The sequence below is a fragment of the Sarcophilus harrisii genome, chromosome 4 (genome assembly GCF_902635505.1).
Source record: "Sarcophilus harrisii chromosome 4, mSarHar1.11, whole genome shotgun sequence".
Lineage (NCBI taxonomy): Eukaryota > Metazoa > Chordata > Mammalia > Dasyuromorphia > Dasyuridae > Sarcophilus > Sarcophilus harrisii.
The window spans coordinates 448,519,402-448,534,483 of NC_045429.1; the positions used below are offsets into that span (position 1 = coordinate 448,519,402).

At 53.6% G+C, this 15,082-nt stretch overlaps 1 protein-coding gene across 2 annotated transcripts in view; it reads right to left on the reverse strand.

Moving 5' to 3' along the window:
- HIP1 (huntingtin interacting protein 1) overlaps positions 1–15,082 on the reverse strand; it is a 99,935-nt gene that overhangs the window by 12,671 nt on the left and 72,182 nt on the right. For both annotated transcript variants that reach the window (XM_031967968.1, XM_031967969.1), the window contains exons 8-18: positions 10,195–10,335; positions 8,618–8,675; positions 5,387–5,462; positions 5,156–5,299; positions 4,777–4,877; positions 4,243–4,315; positions 3,538–3,721; positions 3,184–3,272; positions 2,743–2,859; positions 1,619–1,720; positions 229–372 (exon numbers count right to left, since the gene is read on the reverse strand). In XM_031967968.1, the coding sequence (XP_031823828.1) occupies positions 229–372; positions 1,619–1,720; positions 2,743–2,859; positions 3,184–3,272; positions 3,538–3,721; positions 4,243–4,315; positions 4,777–4,877; positions 5,156–5,299; positions 5,387–5,462; positions 8,618–8,675; positions 10,195–10,335 (1,229 nt within the window). The remainder of the gene's footprint in view (positions 1–228; positions 373–1,618; positions 1,721–2,742; positions 2,860–3,183; positions 3,273–3,537; positions 3,722–4,242; positions 4,316–4,776; positions 4,878–5,155; positions 5,300–5,386; positions 5,463–8,617; positions 8,676–10,194; positions 10,336–15,082) is intronic.

Here is a 15,082-nt window from a genome sequence, read left to right on the forward strand (position 1 = left end):
CCTGAGGTTCCCAGGAAGGCTGGGAGAGCGGATGGGCGAGGCGGGGGTGCCTGCTCCTCCTGCCGCGGAGATCACTCGAGGGCTCCCGGCCTGGTGGGAGGCGCTTGGCAGGCAGTGGCTGCCTGGGACGGGCCCACCTGGAGCCTCGGCCGCTGCCCCTCCTCTTCGTGCTCCCCTGCCCCATTGTCCGGGTCGGGCCGGCCCCACAGACCCACTTTTCCCGCTTGCCTGTGCCATGGTCAGCTCGGACTGCGTCTGCTCCAGGCGGCCCCGAAGGGAGGAGATCTCTTCACAGCGCTCAGAGGCGATCTGTGCCAGGCTGGCCCGCTCCCGCTCCAGGCCTTCCACCTGCAAGGTCCACTTTGCTTCTGACTGCAGAAGCCACGTGGGAGAGGGAAAAGCCACCGGTCACGGCTCACCTTTACAGCCACTTTTGCTTCTCTGATTTCACTGGCAAAGGAAAGTCCACTGAGAGGGCAGATGGAGACCAGCACGGGGGCCTGTGGAACCTGGTCTGAGGGGGCTCAGGGTCCGCTCTCTGGCAGCCCCACCTGGCCACCTCAGGGCTCAGGGCCTGCTCTCCGGCTACCTCTGCACCAGGGCTCTGAGGCTCCCTAACAGCCAGGGAGTCATATCTGGCCAGTTCTGTGTCCTCCAGCTCCTAGCTCAGGAGACCAAGGGTCAGAGACCTAAGTGTCTGAGGGGGGAAGGTGAGGCTGCCTCCGCTTGTAAGACCCAGATCTGCCACCTGGGCCGGGACACATGGCCTCCTTTAGCCTGCTCTCCTGTCTCCTGAGGGCGAGCCACTGAGGCGGCCCAGGTGTGGGGCAGGGGGCGGCCCCAGGGACTGCAGGGTCCTCCTCAGGGGACTTTTGTTGGATTCCTCTGGGGCTTTCAGCCTTTGGTGACAAAGGGGAGCAAGGGTCGTAGTCAGATCTCTGACCCAGCTCCCCAGGACTGTAGCAGGCCATTTATGTGGGACTTTAAGCTCTGCAGAGCAGGTCCGTAACCTGCTTGGTTCCTAAATCCTGCTCCGGAAGGAGGCCCAATCCCCATTTCATCGATAGACTAAGGCTGGGAGACAAAGGGACCTGCCGGCCCCAGCCGGGGATGGGTCAGAGATGTGACTTGCACTGGGAGGAGAGCTTGCAACAGATTGCACTGCCCCCCCTTTTCCCCCCGCTCCCCAGAGAAGATGGAGCTACACACATTTTACTTTTCTCTTTGCATCGTCTTGCTTTCCCAGAGCCTCCCTCTTCTACCCTTTCCCGGAGCCATTTCTTGTACAAAGTAAACATGGAAAGAACAGCTCGGTAGCATTGGCCAACATGACAAGGGGTCCGATCTATGCAGGGTTTCATGCTCGTCGGGTCCCCGAGTCTCCCTTGCCGCCATCACACAACTGGGAGCTGACTTTCCTGGGCTGGTGGCTGACCTTGGGCTGTGACCTTCCCTTAGGGCTCGGCCTTCGGGTCAGCTCAGCTCCACGGGAGCCCAGACAAAACACAAGGTGGCCGTGGGTGGGTGGCTCTGAGTACTTCGGCCACGGGGGCAGCCCCCCAGGATCATTAGGGAGAGGCCCCGAGAAGGGCAGGAGGGTGCAGGGAAGCCCCGTTACCTGGGCAGAGGTTTCCAGGGTGCCTTGGAGGACTTGGAACTCATGTTTGCTGATGGCAAGTTCTTGCTTTAAGGTCTCCAGGACCTCGGTCTGTTCTTGTGTCTGAGGGCACAGCAAGAGGGTCTAGAGTGAGTCACACCAAAGCCCACCCTCGCAGGGGAGCCCGGGAGAATTGGATTCTTCCCACATCTTGTGTCTGCAGGGGAAGCAGAGCCGGGGGCAGGGCGGGCCTCCCCTGCGCTGCCCCACCAGGCCCTGTGGCCCCCAAGTTGAGCAATGAATGGCCGAGGCCTCTAGCCGCCTCCTCATCATGCTCCATCCCCCTGGTCTGGCCTCTTACCCGGCTCCAGTCTGCCCCGGGGGAGGGGCGCCCCACTGTCCCTGAGCATGTGCCCGGCTGGGATCCCCAGGCTCGGGCCCTTTGCTCTCCGCCCTGAGCATTCATTACTTTCCCTGGGCCTTGTCTTCCTCCAACTCACTGGGAGGGGGGATTGTTCCATTCTTGTACTCCCGGAGCCCTGGCACAGAGTGGGGCTCGGGCCCTTCCTCACTCCAAGTCCTTCACTCAGCCCCAGACCCTGAGACCATCCTGCGATTTCCCTACAGACCCAAGAGCCGATGGAGCCCCCCTGCCCCAGGCCCCGACTTGCCCTTATCTTGGGTTATTTTCTATGATCTTTCAAAATCTTACTTCAAAGTAAGGATGAAGTATTACCCAAAGGGACCCAATAGCAAGGGCCAAAGTATTACCCAAAGGGCCCCAATAGTGGGAGCCAAAGTATTACCCAAAGGGCCCCAATAGTGAGGGCCAAAGTATTACCCAAAGGGCCCCAATAGTGAGGGCCAAAGTATTACCCAAAGGGACCCAATAGTGAGGGCCAAAGTATTACCCAAAGGGACCCAATAGCGAGGGCCAAAGTATTACCCCCAAAGCCCCCAATAGCGAGGGCCAAAGTATTACCCCCAAAGCCCCCAATAGCGAGGGCCAAAGTATTACCCAAAGGGATCCAATAGCGAGGACCAAAGCATTACCCAAAGGGCCCCAATAACGAGGGATGCCTGTCCCCTTCCTTGGGCTCCCCTGTCGGGCCCATCCCCTCCCTTAGGCCCTGCCCTGAGCTCACCTTGCGCTGGGCCTGCTCGTTTGCACGATGGAAGGTGTCCTCCAGCTCCTTCTTCTCTCGCTGCAGGTCGGCCTGGGCCTGCCGCATCACGGTGACCTGTTTGGCCACTTCGGCGTTCTGTGGGGGGAAGGTACCCCCGGCTCACTGACCCTGCCCCAGTCCACCCCCCCCTCCGCAGGCCCTGGCCCCTTGGGAACACGGGAGGATCCTGGCCAGGGGCAGCTTAGGCCCAGGTTCGCCCTGGCACCTCAGGAGAGAGGGGCTCCCCCGAGTCTGTGCCCTGCCCACTGCCCCGCCCTGCCTGTGACTGGGAGCTGTCGCTGTGGAACATAGGACCCCCTCCCTGCTGGTCTCCAGCCGTGCAGTGGCAGGAGGGAGGGTCGGGGCCCCTGGGGAGACAAGCTGGCCTTGACTGGGCCACGGTGGGTCTGGAGGGCCCACCTTCCGCAGCAGGTCAGCATGGTTCTGCACCAGCTCAGTGTACTTCTCCTTCAGCTTGCTGTAGCGCTGCTCATTTGTCTGGGCTTTCTCTGCAGGGTTAAGGGCTGTGGTGAAGGCCTGGGCTAGCCCAGGACCCCCGCCCTCCCGGGGGGACAAAGGGTCTCTGGCACAGAGAACGCCTTCTCTGACCCACATCCATCTGCACCCACCTCCCCCCCAGCTTGGGGTGACTGGTTCCCAGCCCGATCCCCCGGCCTCTGTGGCCGCTGCCTGGCCCCCTCCCCTGTGGCCCCCCGGCCCCCCAGCCCCCTCCCCTGTGGCCCTCCGGCCTCCCTCCCCGGGCCGCTCTCTCACTCTCTATCTCGGTGAGGCTCCGCTGAGCTTTCTCGGTGTCTTCCCGCTTCTTGTTGAGCTCGTCCAGCTCGGCCCGCAGGAACTCGCTCTCGTCGGCCGCCTGCTGCCGCAGGTGTCGCTGCTCGGCCAGCTCGGCCTCCAGCTCGCTGATGCGACCCTTCAGCTGCAGGACCGCTAGGTGTTTCTGGGCAGGCAGGGAGAAGGGTGAGCCCCCCTGGCACTGTTGGACAGCACGTGAGGAGGGGTCCCCAGCCCGCCAGAGCAGGGGGAGAGGGAGGAGGAAGGCAACTGCCAGCATAAATCAGAGCCATAGAGCCGGTGCCTTCCCGAGGAGCCGCTCCCAGAGGTCTTATGGTGGCTAAGCTGGCCAAAGCACCCGGTATCTGGGGGGCTGGAGAGCCGTGCCCATGGGCAGGAAGGGTGCAAGAAACACTGGCAGTGCTGGGAATCAGACGCTGGGCTGGGGACCCGGAATGGGGAAGGAAAGGCGGGCTCTAACACCAGAAATCAAAGGATGTTCCCCTGGGGGGGGGGGGGGCCCTCACTGCCGGGCAGGACGCCCTGGGGGGTGTGGGCAGCAGGGGGAGCGGCTCCCCATCGGGGGCTTTCAATAGACACGAGTTCGTCTGAATCAGAGCACAATGAAGCTCGAAGGCTCCCCACCTAATGTCAGAGACCCAGGGGTGGCAAATGGGCCTCTCCTACCTCGGCCTTGACATTCTCGAGCTCCTTCTTCAGGCCATCGATCTCCCGGTACAGATGATCGATTAGGGTGTCCCTGCGAACAAGGGCCAGAAAGGCTGCTTCCGCCTCCTTGGCTCCTGGCTCTCTCTGACAGAAGGGGGCTGCAGGGGGGCCTGGTAGCCAGGCCCCCAGCACAGTATGGAGGGACTGTTCTGCCTCACGGAGCTCTCCCGGGGCTGGGGAGCAAGGCCTGGAGCCCAAAGGCTGCCATGCTGGGTCCATGTGGAGCTGGAGACAAGGCTGGGAGGGAACGGAGCTTGGGCCCCCGGCTCTGCCTATTTCAGGAGTCGACAGGACTAGGCCCGGGCACTTAGCCCTGCCCCCAGCTTCCCGGGCGGTGAAATGGAGGGGCTGGGCTAGCTAATGGCCTCTAGGAGGCTGCAAGGAGGCCAGGCCGCTCTCATCTCTGCAGCTCCCTCTGAAGGGGCTCGGGGGGAGCGGCTGGGCGCCACCGATGAGCCCCCGCCTTTACAGGCCCCGCTTTCTGCCACTCACTTCTTTTCTCTGCCCCGCATGCCATTCTGGTTGTTGAAGTTGAAGGGGTCGCTGCTGAACGAGCTGCCGAAGATGTCGTCAAACTTGTTGTCAAAGAAATTCTGCAGGGCCGGGAGAGAACAGACATGGGGAGTCACCCAGACCGGGGCGGGCCCGCTCATTCCCAGGGATCCCCCACGGGCCCGGGGACACGGCCATGGCCAGACAGCAGGGACCCCCCGGCGCAGCAGAGTCTGAGAGACGTGCGTTTCCTTGCCATCTGTTCAGGGTCAGGAAGGAGCTTGGCCGGCCCTACCCCTGCCCCCTCCTCTCTCTCCCCATCCCCTCCCAGGGCCTGAAACAGGGGAACGTCCTTTGGTTCCATGGGGGAGACCCTCACCTGCTGAGAAGTGGCGTCCATTTCCATGAGGTCATCTTTCTCTAGGACGGGCTCACTGTCGGGGGACGAAGCTTCCACTGGGATGACCACCACAGGGCTGATGTGTTCTGACAAGGCTGAGGCCCGCAGGAAGTTGGGGGGGTTCTGGAGGGGAGACTCAAACTCAAGACCCAGCTCCTCCCATTATGTTCCAGAGGGCCCCGTGGTCCCCCAGGGCCAAGGGCGGCCTACCTCGGGAAGCTGGGGGATCTGGATGAGCCGCTTGAAGTACTGCAGGTTGCTGGAACGGTAGAAGAGATCTTTCAACCTAGCGGAGGAAAGACAGCCTGTGGGCAAGGCAGAAGGGCAGCTTCCTCGTTGGCCCTCCCCATGCTGAAGGGATGTGCTGGGGATGGGGCTCTCTCTATGTCATCTGTGCCCAATTGTGATGCCAGTGGGGGCAAGGGTTACTGCAGTCGGTTCCCTGGCAGAGGGTCTCCAGCAGCTCCGAGATTCTCAAAGAGGAGAAGAATCTGAAAACGACCTTTATCTGTCCTGTCTGGGAGGGACGCGGCTTTTATTTCACATCTGGTTTACCTCCGTTGGGCCTACAAGTGATTTTAAAAAAGGTTGTACTTCCTGAGCTGGGGAGAAGGGAGGGCCCTGGAAGCAGTTATGGTATTGGGGGGGATACAGTGGGGAAACACTTTAATTTAATTTAAGAAATAACTGAAGAAATAGAGATCACAAGAAGATAAAGGAGAATTGGTTATATGCTGCTCCTCAGGTAAAGAAACACCATCCTATGTCTCCCTCCACTTATTTATTATTAAATTACTATGGATTATTTAAGTGGGGCCATCTGCAGTCCTTTTTTCCTGTCCTGATCTTGGCAGGATACTGAGATGGAGAAGCAGTGTCTCTCTTCCGCTCCCCCTCCCATTTTCTACCTTGAACCCAAACCCCGATGACTTGGGAAGGCGAGAGCCCCAGGCCCCTAGTAAAAAGGCAAATCCACGGCTCATTTGGAGCTCAGCATCCTCTCTGGTTCAGCCCCATTAACCAGAGCCTCTGGACTCTCCAAACCTTTCCGATCAATTCTCCTTTTGCCTCAAAAAGCATCAAGTCCACTTCTGTGCTACCTTCCTTCTTCTCAAGGGCTGGGGGACCCACTAGGCAGCCAAACGCTGGGGCAGAGGAAGAGAGATGTGGGGGCCCTCATCTGGAAAGACTCGTTGGGCTCTTCCGTTCTCATAAGCTACTAGTATTTAACATTCAAGAGAGAAAGTCCCCAGGCTGGGCTTTTAGGATTTAATAAATCAGTAATATCCGACTGTTAAATAGACCATTTACAGGGCTGTCAAACAGAACAGGCAAACCAGGAGGTGACACCTTGAACTTGTCCTCCGCTCCCTCAGGCCCTGATCTACAAGAAAGCTCTCGGCTAGTTCTTGGGGTGAACATGCCCGAGCCTGAGGTCGGCTTATGTCACTCCTGCATTCCAGAGAGCTTGCTATGACTGCCTGGGCCTCTGATTGTTCCTGAGGGGATTGAAGAGAAGCCTGAGAGGGGTTGGGTGGGGAAATGAGACAATCCACTCACTATCTGACACAATTTTACTTTTCCCTGAATATTCCAGAGGAGCTTGCTGAGCCTCCATCAGTTCTGTGGAGGGCCCTAAAGCTCCATTAACTTCCTAAGGAGCCATTCTTCATGGCTGCTTTGAGGGTCTCCCCAAACATTGGCGTTGCTCACTCGCCAGCAGTCTGTGCTGAGGCTCTCCCATGCAGATATAGGCCATTGCTAAAGGAGATGGGCAGCTAGCAGAGCACAGAGCACTGGGTCTTCTGAACCCCTCTGTCTCCTTTCATTTCATTGTTGTTCAGTCGTGTCTGACTCTCTGTGACCCCATGTGGGGTGTTCTTGGCCCAGATACCGCAATGGTCTGCCATTTCCTTCTCCAGCTCATTTTACAGATGAGGAAACTGAGGCAGACAGGGGGAAGTGACTTGTCCAGAGCCATGGAGCTCATAAATGTCTAAGGCTGGATTTGAACTTGGGTTCCCCTGACTTCTGACCTTGCATCATCTAGCTGCTTGTCTCCTTTGAGACCTCAGTATAATCCTTCTCCTTGTCTGTAGCACCTGGCCACTTCCTCTAACTTTTTTAAAAGAAGAGATTAATTAAAAATGTAATATTAAGCAACAATTCAACTAACTAAAATTGCTGGTCATGATTAGAGTGTGCTCTGTTCTCCTGCTTTGTTCTTCTAGAAATCTCATCAAGGTTTCCCCAGATTTTTTTACATTCCTTATCCCTGCCTGGTTTTAATCACATCCCAGCATTTGATTACATTGCAGAATCTAAGCTCCTTGAGGGCAGGAACCAGTTCAATTTTATCTCTGAATCTCCAATACCATAACATATGCTTATTAATAGGCTGATTGAACCGTACAGCTGTCCCTTTCACATTGGGGGAGGGGGGGAGAGAAGCACCTCTGCCATCTGGAAAATCTGTGTAAAATTTTTGTCCCTCCCTTCATATTAGAGGAAAAGTCTGAATTATTATGGTATTAAAAGAGAAAATGTGTTGGTATTATAGATACTATACATACATATTTGTGAGTTTCTAATTTTTTCTGTATCCTCTACTGGCCTTTCTGTGTAGTCTGTGGTCTCCATCAAACTGCCCCCCAAGTTCCCATTTATGCCTCTCTGAGATATATCGAAACCATGATGGGGAAAGTTGTGGTATGGAGGGAGTGACCCATGTGCCACAATTTACATAACCATTGCACATAACAGGTGGGTTCTAATATTTTTGCAATTATAAATAATGCTGCTGCGAAAACCTCTGAGATCCCGCGATCTCAGAACTAGAGATGGAAAGGATTCAAGGCCACCTAGTGCCATTCCTTTATTTTCTGGATGAGGAAACTGAGTCTCAGAAGCATTAAAGGGACCTGCCCAGTGTTAAGGCTCTGAAAGGGGACTATGGAGAGGAAGTGCCCGCTCTGCTTTCCTCTGAGCACCCATCACCCGGCTGCCGCCTTCTCCCTCATCTCAACCCTCCTACCTGGATGTAAGAAAGGGCTTTAAAAAAACAAAACACATGGGGCAGCTGGGTGGTACAGCAGACAGAGCACCAGCCCTGAAGTCAGGGGTACTTGAGTTCAAATCTGGCCTCAGACACTTAACACTTCCTGGCTATGTGACTCTGGGCAAGTCACTTAACCCCAAGTGCCTCAGCCAAAAAACAAACAAACAAACAAACAAAAACATTCAGGGCCGTTTCCTTTGGCCAGACACCCGAGTCAGAAGGGATGCCTATTTTTCTGGCTTTGTCTGCAAGCTGCCATGAGGCTCTCCACAGATTCCACAAGTTTCTCTTCCTGACTTTTCCCTGTAAAATGTACTCATAACACTGACCTGGTCTGGCCGGGAGGGCTGGCCTTGGAAGGCCATGCTCATGAGGGCACTTACTTCTTGAACTGCTCCATGAAGCGGTCTCGATGGCCCTGGAGAGTGTCAGCAGGAAGACCTGGGGGAGATGGGAAAGAAAAAAGACTCAGAAAAAGGAAGGATGGACAGGGGGAACAGGAGGAAGCAATGGGATGGGAGCCTGGATAACTCCATTCTCTACGGGGCCATTGCTGCCACAGGGCAGCCTGGGCACCTCCTGGGTCCAGGCTGGGCAGGATAACTAGATGTTGAGGGATCCACCATTGTGGCCTTCAGGGCCAGAAGGGCCTCTCCAAGTCATCCAGCCCAGCCTCCTCATTTTTCAGAAGAGGGGACTGGCCTGGGGTGGGGATGGGAGTGTGTGAAGTCATCTAAGTGACTGGCCGAACTGGGAATGGATCCTGGGTCCTCGGATTCTAAATTCAGCCCCTTCCCCTCGTATGTTGCCCTTCATCCTGAGCTAGGTCCGGAGGGCACAAACTGTATGACAAGAAGAAGAGGCCTGTGAAATAGCCCAGGATGGAAGGTTTCTCAGCAAGATCTTCGGAGAGACCGAAAGGACTCCCAACGCTGAGTGGGGAGCCTCCAGGGGGTATAACTAGGAGGCAGGAAGTCCCTCCCGCCTCTGCCCCTTCCAACTCATTCTGCATTTCTGCAGAACCTCATCTACAAAATATCAAGGCTCGGCTCATTCTCTCCAGAATCACTCAGATGGCTACCATTCTACGGTTTCCCATTTTTCAGACATGGCCTGTGGCCCAGTAGGGCTGCAGAGAAACAATTCATTGCCTTCATCTTCTCACAAACAGAAATACATTCATCGTGGGACAAGCGAGGCCCATTTGGTGTCTCAGGCGCAGCATAGAAGCTGCTCAATATTTATCTGCATGGGGGGTGGTGGTGATTCAGAACCTCCATGCTTTCTCCTTGCCTCAGACGGCCAAAGACCAATTCTCTCAGACATCCCATCGAGTCCCCTCTGTGCACTCCCTCTTTTTTCTTTATCTCCGTGGGCTCCTCCTCAGACCCCCTTCCTCTCATTAGCAGCTGAAGGTCCATCTCTTCCCTCCTCCCTGGGGACCACTTTGACCTGCTCTGAGCTCACCAAATTGTGACCTGATGCTCTCTTTCCCTCCCAGAATGTAGCCTTGATGTGTATAATCACTGTACAATAACAATATGTACATCACTTCCTGCCCATTTAGATCTCGGCTGGCTGGTTCCCTTCGGTTATCCCTTGGCAGGAGAGATGCTCGGGAAGTGATTATCGGAGGTCAGGCCCTGCTAGGTGGGAGTCTGTGAACCCAACGTGAGCGAACCAGGTGCTTTCTGGCCCTGACAATGAGGGAAAGGTGGGCCAACCCCTGCTGGATACTTGGGTCCTGAGTGGGATTCCATTTCAAAGGTTTTCTCGACCTGCTGGGGCCTCCTTGGGCTCAGCTCTGGAGTCTCTCTAAGGGCCTCTAAGCTCTGGCTTCAGGTTCTCCTGGGGTGCCTTGAACTGACTCTAGATGTTCATTAGGGAAGAGGTGAAGAAGGGAATCTGTTGATAAGGGCCCCCCCCTCTCTGGTGATGGGCCCGGGCTGGTGGGACTCACAGGAGTGGAGTTTGAAGAGCAGCTTGACGGTGTAATCGTACAGGTGGCTGCAGTCCAGAATGACCTGGATCAGGGGGGCCAGGCGGCACTGGCCCGCCGTCGTCACCGACACAGAGCGGGACATGTCCAAGGAGCTGAACACTAGAAAGGAAGGAGAGAGGGATGGGTGAGGCGACCCCCGGGGAGAATGAGGGACAGAAGGCAGAACAGGGGGTCTGAGGGGCAGTGGGCCTCCTGATGAGGACTCTGCGTGTCCCCAAAGGCTGCTGTGGGCAGATATGCAGGGAGAGAAAAGAGATGTGATCCTTCTGCTTAGGAGAGAGGAGACAGACATCTCTGAGAAGTCTCCACTTGATAGGGAGACTCAGCAACTGAGAAGGCCATCATCTGAGGTCCCCAACTTCTCTGGATTTCAAGTACCTACTGTGTGCCAGGTATGGTGCAAGGTATCGGAGACCCAGAAACAAAAACGTAATAATAGCTGCCCTTCAGGAACTGACATTATCTAATATAATAAAAAATTGAAATGCAATTCAGATCAACAAGTATAAAAACCATCTCCAATGAGAATCCGATGAGGGTAAGATCCAAGAAATGTCCCGTTTTAATTTCCCATCTTCTACTTTAAACCCGGTTCTTCCTCCCAAGGACCCTCACAATTTTGGAGTTGTTTTTAACTCTTAGATTTTTGTTTCTTCGCCTTTTCTTTCCATTTCTACCACTTGCCAGATCTTTCTACTTGGCAAAGACAGTAGCATTTTGCTAGCCAAATTGGTTTTTAGGTTTTTCTCCCCTCTTTTTATTGTTTTCTTTTTTTCTGGTTATACATGTACATTCATTTTTAAAATGTATTTTTCTTTATGAATCATATTGGAAGAGAAAAATCAGAACAAAAGGGAAAAACCATGAGATAAAAAAACAGAAGGAAAAAAAAGTGAACATAGCATGTGTTGATTTACATTCAGTCTCCATCTAGACTTTTTTGGACTTCACACTTATGGTTAAATTATCCCAAGAAACAGTAGTATTCTGTGTCAATGTCTATTCTTTTATCTTGTGCCTATTTGGGGGCATAAATAGCTTACTCAATAAGTCAGGGCTCTTTTAACTGTAGGTTATATTATCTCATTTAATTTTGATTTTTACTTTTGCTTCTTATCAGCAAATATTTGCCAAAGAGAACCATATCAGGTACAATATCAGAAGATTCTAGAAGTGTTTTTAACTTTTTTGCATGTCCCGGACCTCTTTGACAGCAGTCTCCTTTGATGAAACCTAAGGACCCCCTTCTCAGAATCAGGTTTTTTTTAAAAATTATAATTGAAGAGTCAGTAAATTTCAGTGAAAATTAAGTTGGATTTTTTCCTGTTCAAATTAACAAAGCTCTTGACATCTTACACACAAGCCTTTGGGAGTTGGTTCATGTAGCCCTACTTAGGACCCTCTTTTGTAGAAAAGAAGGCTTCTGGCACACTGGCCAGAAGATTTATGGGAAGATAGGGGGGAAAAACCATAACCTCACAAGGCCAGAAGGCACAGAGGGCTTGCAAGGAATACCCATGTTAATTTGGCAACAGAGATGAGCTGAATCTCTCCTGGTTTAGCAAGGCTGGCCCAAAGGTCCATTCTATCACTGGCTCCAGACCCAAAGCTTTTGGAGCAGAGCAGAGGGCCCAGTGCAGCATTAAGGAAGCTCCTGCCATGATGAGGTACCTCATCATGGTACCACATAAGGATGTGCATTGGTGTTTTTTTTTTTTTTTTTTCCCCCGTTTATTTCTCATGTTCCCCAACAGACTGTAAGTTCTCTGAGACAGAAGACTGTGGCTTTCAGTAGTGCCTTGTGCATCTGCCCTTATGGTAGCACGGTACCACAGTGCTCATCCTATGAGCACTGATTCACTGACTGATTCAAAGAAATGCTCAGTAGAAACCTGGATGGACAGAAGAGTATTCTCAAAGCCAAGAGTTAGACCGGCAAGGGTGGAAAGGACCATGGCAAAGGTAGAAAGGATCACGGCAAAGGTAGAAAGGATCACGGCAAAGGTGGAAAGGACCACAGCAAAGGTGGAAAGGTCATGGCAGAGGTGGGAAGGACCACAGCAGAGGTGGAAAGGACCATGGCAAAGGTGAAAAGGACACTGCCTAGGTTCCCTGGGAGGTTAAGGGCAACTGGCTTAAGTAGGATTAGGTGACAGCCAGTGGACAGAGCGAAAACAGTTCTACTCATTCTCAAGAATCTTTTGGTTCTTACTTAAACTTGAAAATCAGATTGAGGTGTGTTAGCCTAAAAAGCCAGAAGGAGGTCATTTGGGGTCCGTGGTGGGGCCATTCGCAAGATGGAAGGGCTCTCTTGACTGCCAATCAATGATATAACAGGAAAGAGGCAGCTGGGTGCTGACCATGGAAACAAGGAGAGCACCAGCCATGGCTGGTGACTCCAAGGATCACTGTCTCTGGCTTCCCTTATTCCCCATGTATTGAAAGACCAGCAAGAGCTGAGTAGAGGAGGCCTTTTAACGGGGACATTTCACTGAAGTACTCTGAACGTGTAAGGCAAAATGGCAGGCAGTGTGGACAAAGATGGCAGACCTGCTTGGTTTGGCAAGTGCAAAGGCGGTCACTTAGCCCCCTTTATCTACAGGCTGGCCCTAGACACCTGGACAAAAACACAGTGTTTGGCATCTGACTCTCCATCTGTCACCTCTGACCTGCTCCTTCCACTTCTCCCCTGGACCTGAACCCTAGATTCCATCCTCGGGACTTCAGATCCACCATCCCAGACCCAGTGCAGGAAGTCAGTCTGCTTCTCTCTAGAGCTCCTGCTGAATGGTCTACCCCATGGAACTAAGTGCTGGCTGAGTGTGGGCCAGCTAGCCCACCCTGTGCCCTAACTGCTCCTGGACCCCCGACTTCACTTCATCTCGTTCCGGCCATCCTACACCTGCCTGCTGCCAGATGCCCCCCCCCCCCCCCCCCCCCCCCCCCCCCAACCTTTTCTACATCCCTTGTGTGTTTTCTCCTATCAGAATGGAAACTCCTTGAGAGCAGGGACTGTGGATTTTTTTACAAAGAATATCCCCAGGGCTTAGCACAGTACCTGGCACATGGTAAGTGCTTAATAAGCTTTCATGCAGCAGAAGGAGCCTTGCGGCTCTTCTTGAATAATTCTCGAGTTATTTGGCCAGAAGTAAATCCCCAGAACATTAAACACACCCACATACAATGTCAGGACAAAAACACACTTCAGAGCAAAATGTAAATGGATTTTGAGCCATCCATTAGTACAGATCCCTGGAAGATGCTGCATCCAAGGCAAATGTTTGGAGGTTTGTTTTCTCTCCGGGCCTGCCATGTCTTTTTCACGTGTGGTCTCTCTGCCTGGGGAGCCCCAAGCTTTGACCCAGATCTGAACGAGAGCCAGAGGGGCTGGAAAAAGAACTTCTCCAACACTTTCACAGGATCCTGCTAAATAAAGTTAAGCTGACCGACTTCCTTTTTAATTCATCTTCCAGGCATCTGATGTCTGGTGTTTTTCTCTCACATCTTGCATTGAAGTGACAGGCCAAGGCTGCAGGAAGATTTTACCACCTGGTACAGGTTACAGGGAGGTGCAAGGTTGGGGTGGATGGGGATGGGTGTGCTGCTGGACTCACAGTGACTCACGGCATGCGCTCCTTCCTTGTTCCTGCCTTGGAAAATCTCTCAATCCCTTCAAAGCTCAGCCCAAGAGCCATCTTCTATCTGGAGCTTCTCCTGATCTTTCAAGCTGCTTGAGTCCTCCAAATTCTCCCAGACTCTCTCTCTCTCTTTCTTTTCTCTCTCTCTCTCTCTCTCTCTCTCTCTCTCTCTCTCTCTCTCTCTCTCTCTCTCTCTCTCTCTGTCTCTCTCTCTGTCTCTCTCTCTCTCCCTGTCTCTCTCTCTCTCTCTGTCTCTGTCTCTCTCTCTGTCTGTCTGTCTCTCTCCTCTCTGTCTGTCTCTCTCCTCTCTTCTCTCTCTCTCCTTTTCCTTCCTTCCTTCCTTCTTTTCCTGAGGCAATTAGGGCTAAGTGACTTGCCCAGGGTCACAAAGCCAGGAACTATTAAGTTTTGAACTTAATTTCAAATTTGAACTCAGGTCCTCCTGACTTCAGGGCTGGTGCTCTAACCACTGCCCCACCTAGCTGCCCCCCGGACTTGTTTTTTTCTATCCATACACATGAACATCCTGTTTTCTTCCTCTCCACCCCCGAATGTGAAGTCCTTGAGAGGAGGGGCTGTTCCCCTCTGGGTCTCTGGGTTAGCACGGTGAACGTCTGACAGTTAACAAAAGCCTTAACAAATTGAGCGGATTATAGGGGAGGCGAGAAGTCATTCAGTCTCTCCCGCAATGCCCCCTTCTCTTCTGGAGATCTCCTGGCACGTGATCACGGGGTCCCCCACTCAGGGACTCTGGCAGCAATCTCTGCACTCAGTGGTTCATCCCATTGTGAAAGCCATCTGATTATTAGAAAGTTCTTCCTGCCTTGGTCACTCCTCCAGGGAAGGGGAGGAAGTGTCGAGGAAGCTGCTACTTCCTTCCTGCCCTTTTGAGGGCAATTGGGGAAGTGCCGAGAGGTGAATGATTGTCCTGAGCAGCTCAAAGCACTCAAAGCAATGCGACCAATGGTTCCCACTGGAGGGGGACAGAGACCCCCCCAAGGAGCTGCCGCGTTCCCTCCTCCGGAAGCCCAGGAGCACAGGGGCCGTTTCCTTGGTTCTTTGTATGCTCTGAGGAGCCCCTGGCCCTTGATAAGTGGAGGCTGACTGGTCTGCTTGTACCCCGTGGCCCTGTTCCGTGCGCCCACTTGTATTAGACTGGAAGCTTTCTGAGGGCAGGCACTCTCCCTTTCCCCTCAGCACTGGGCCCA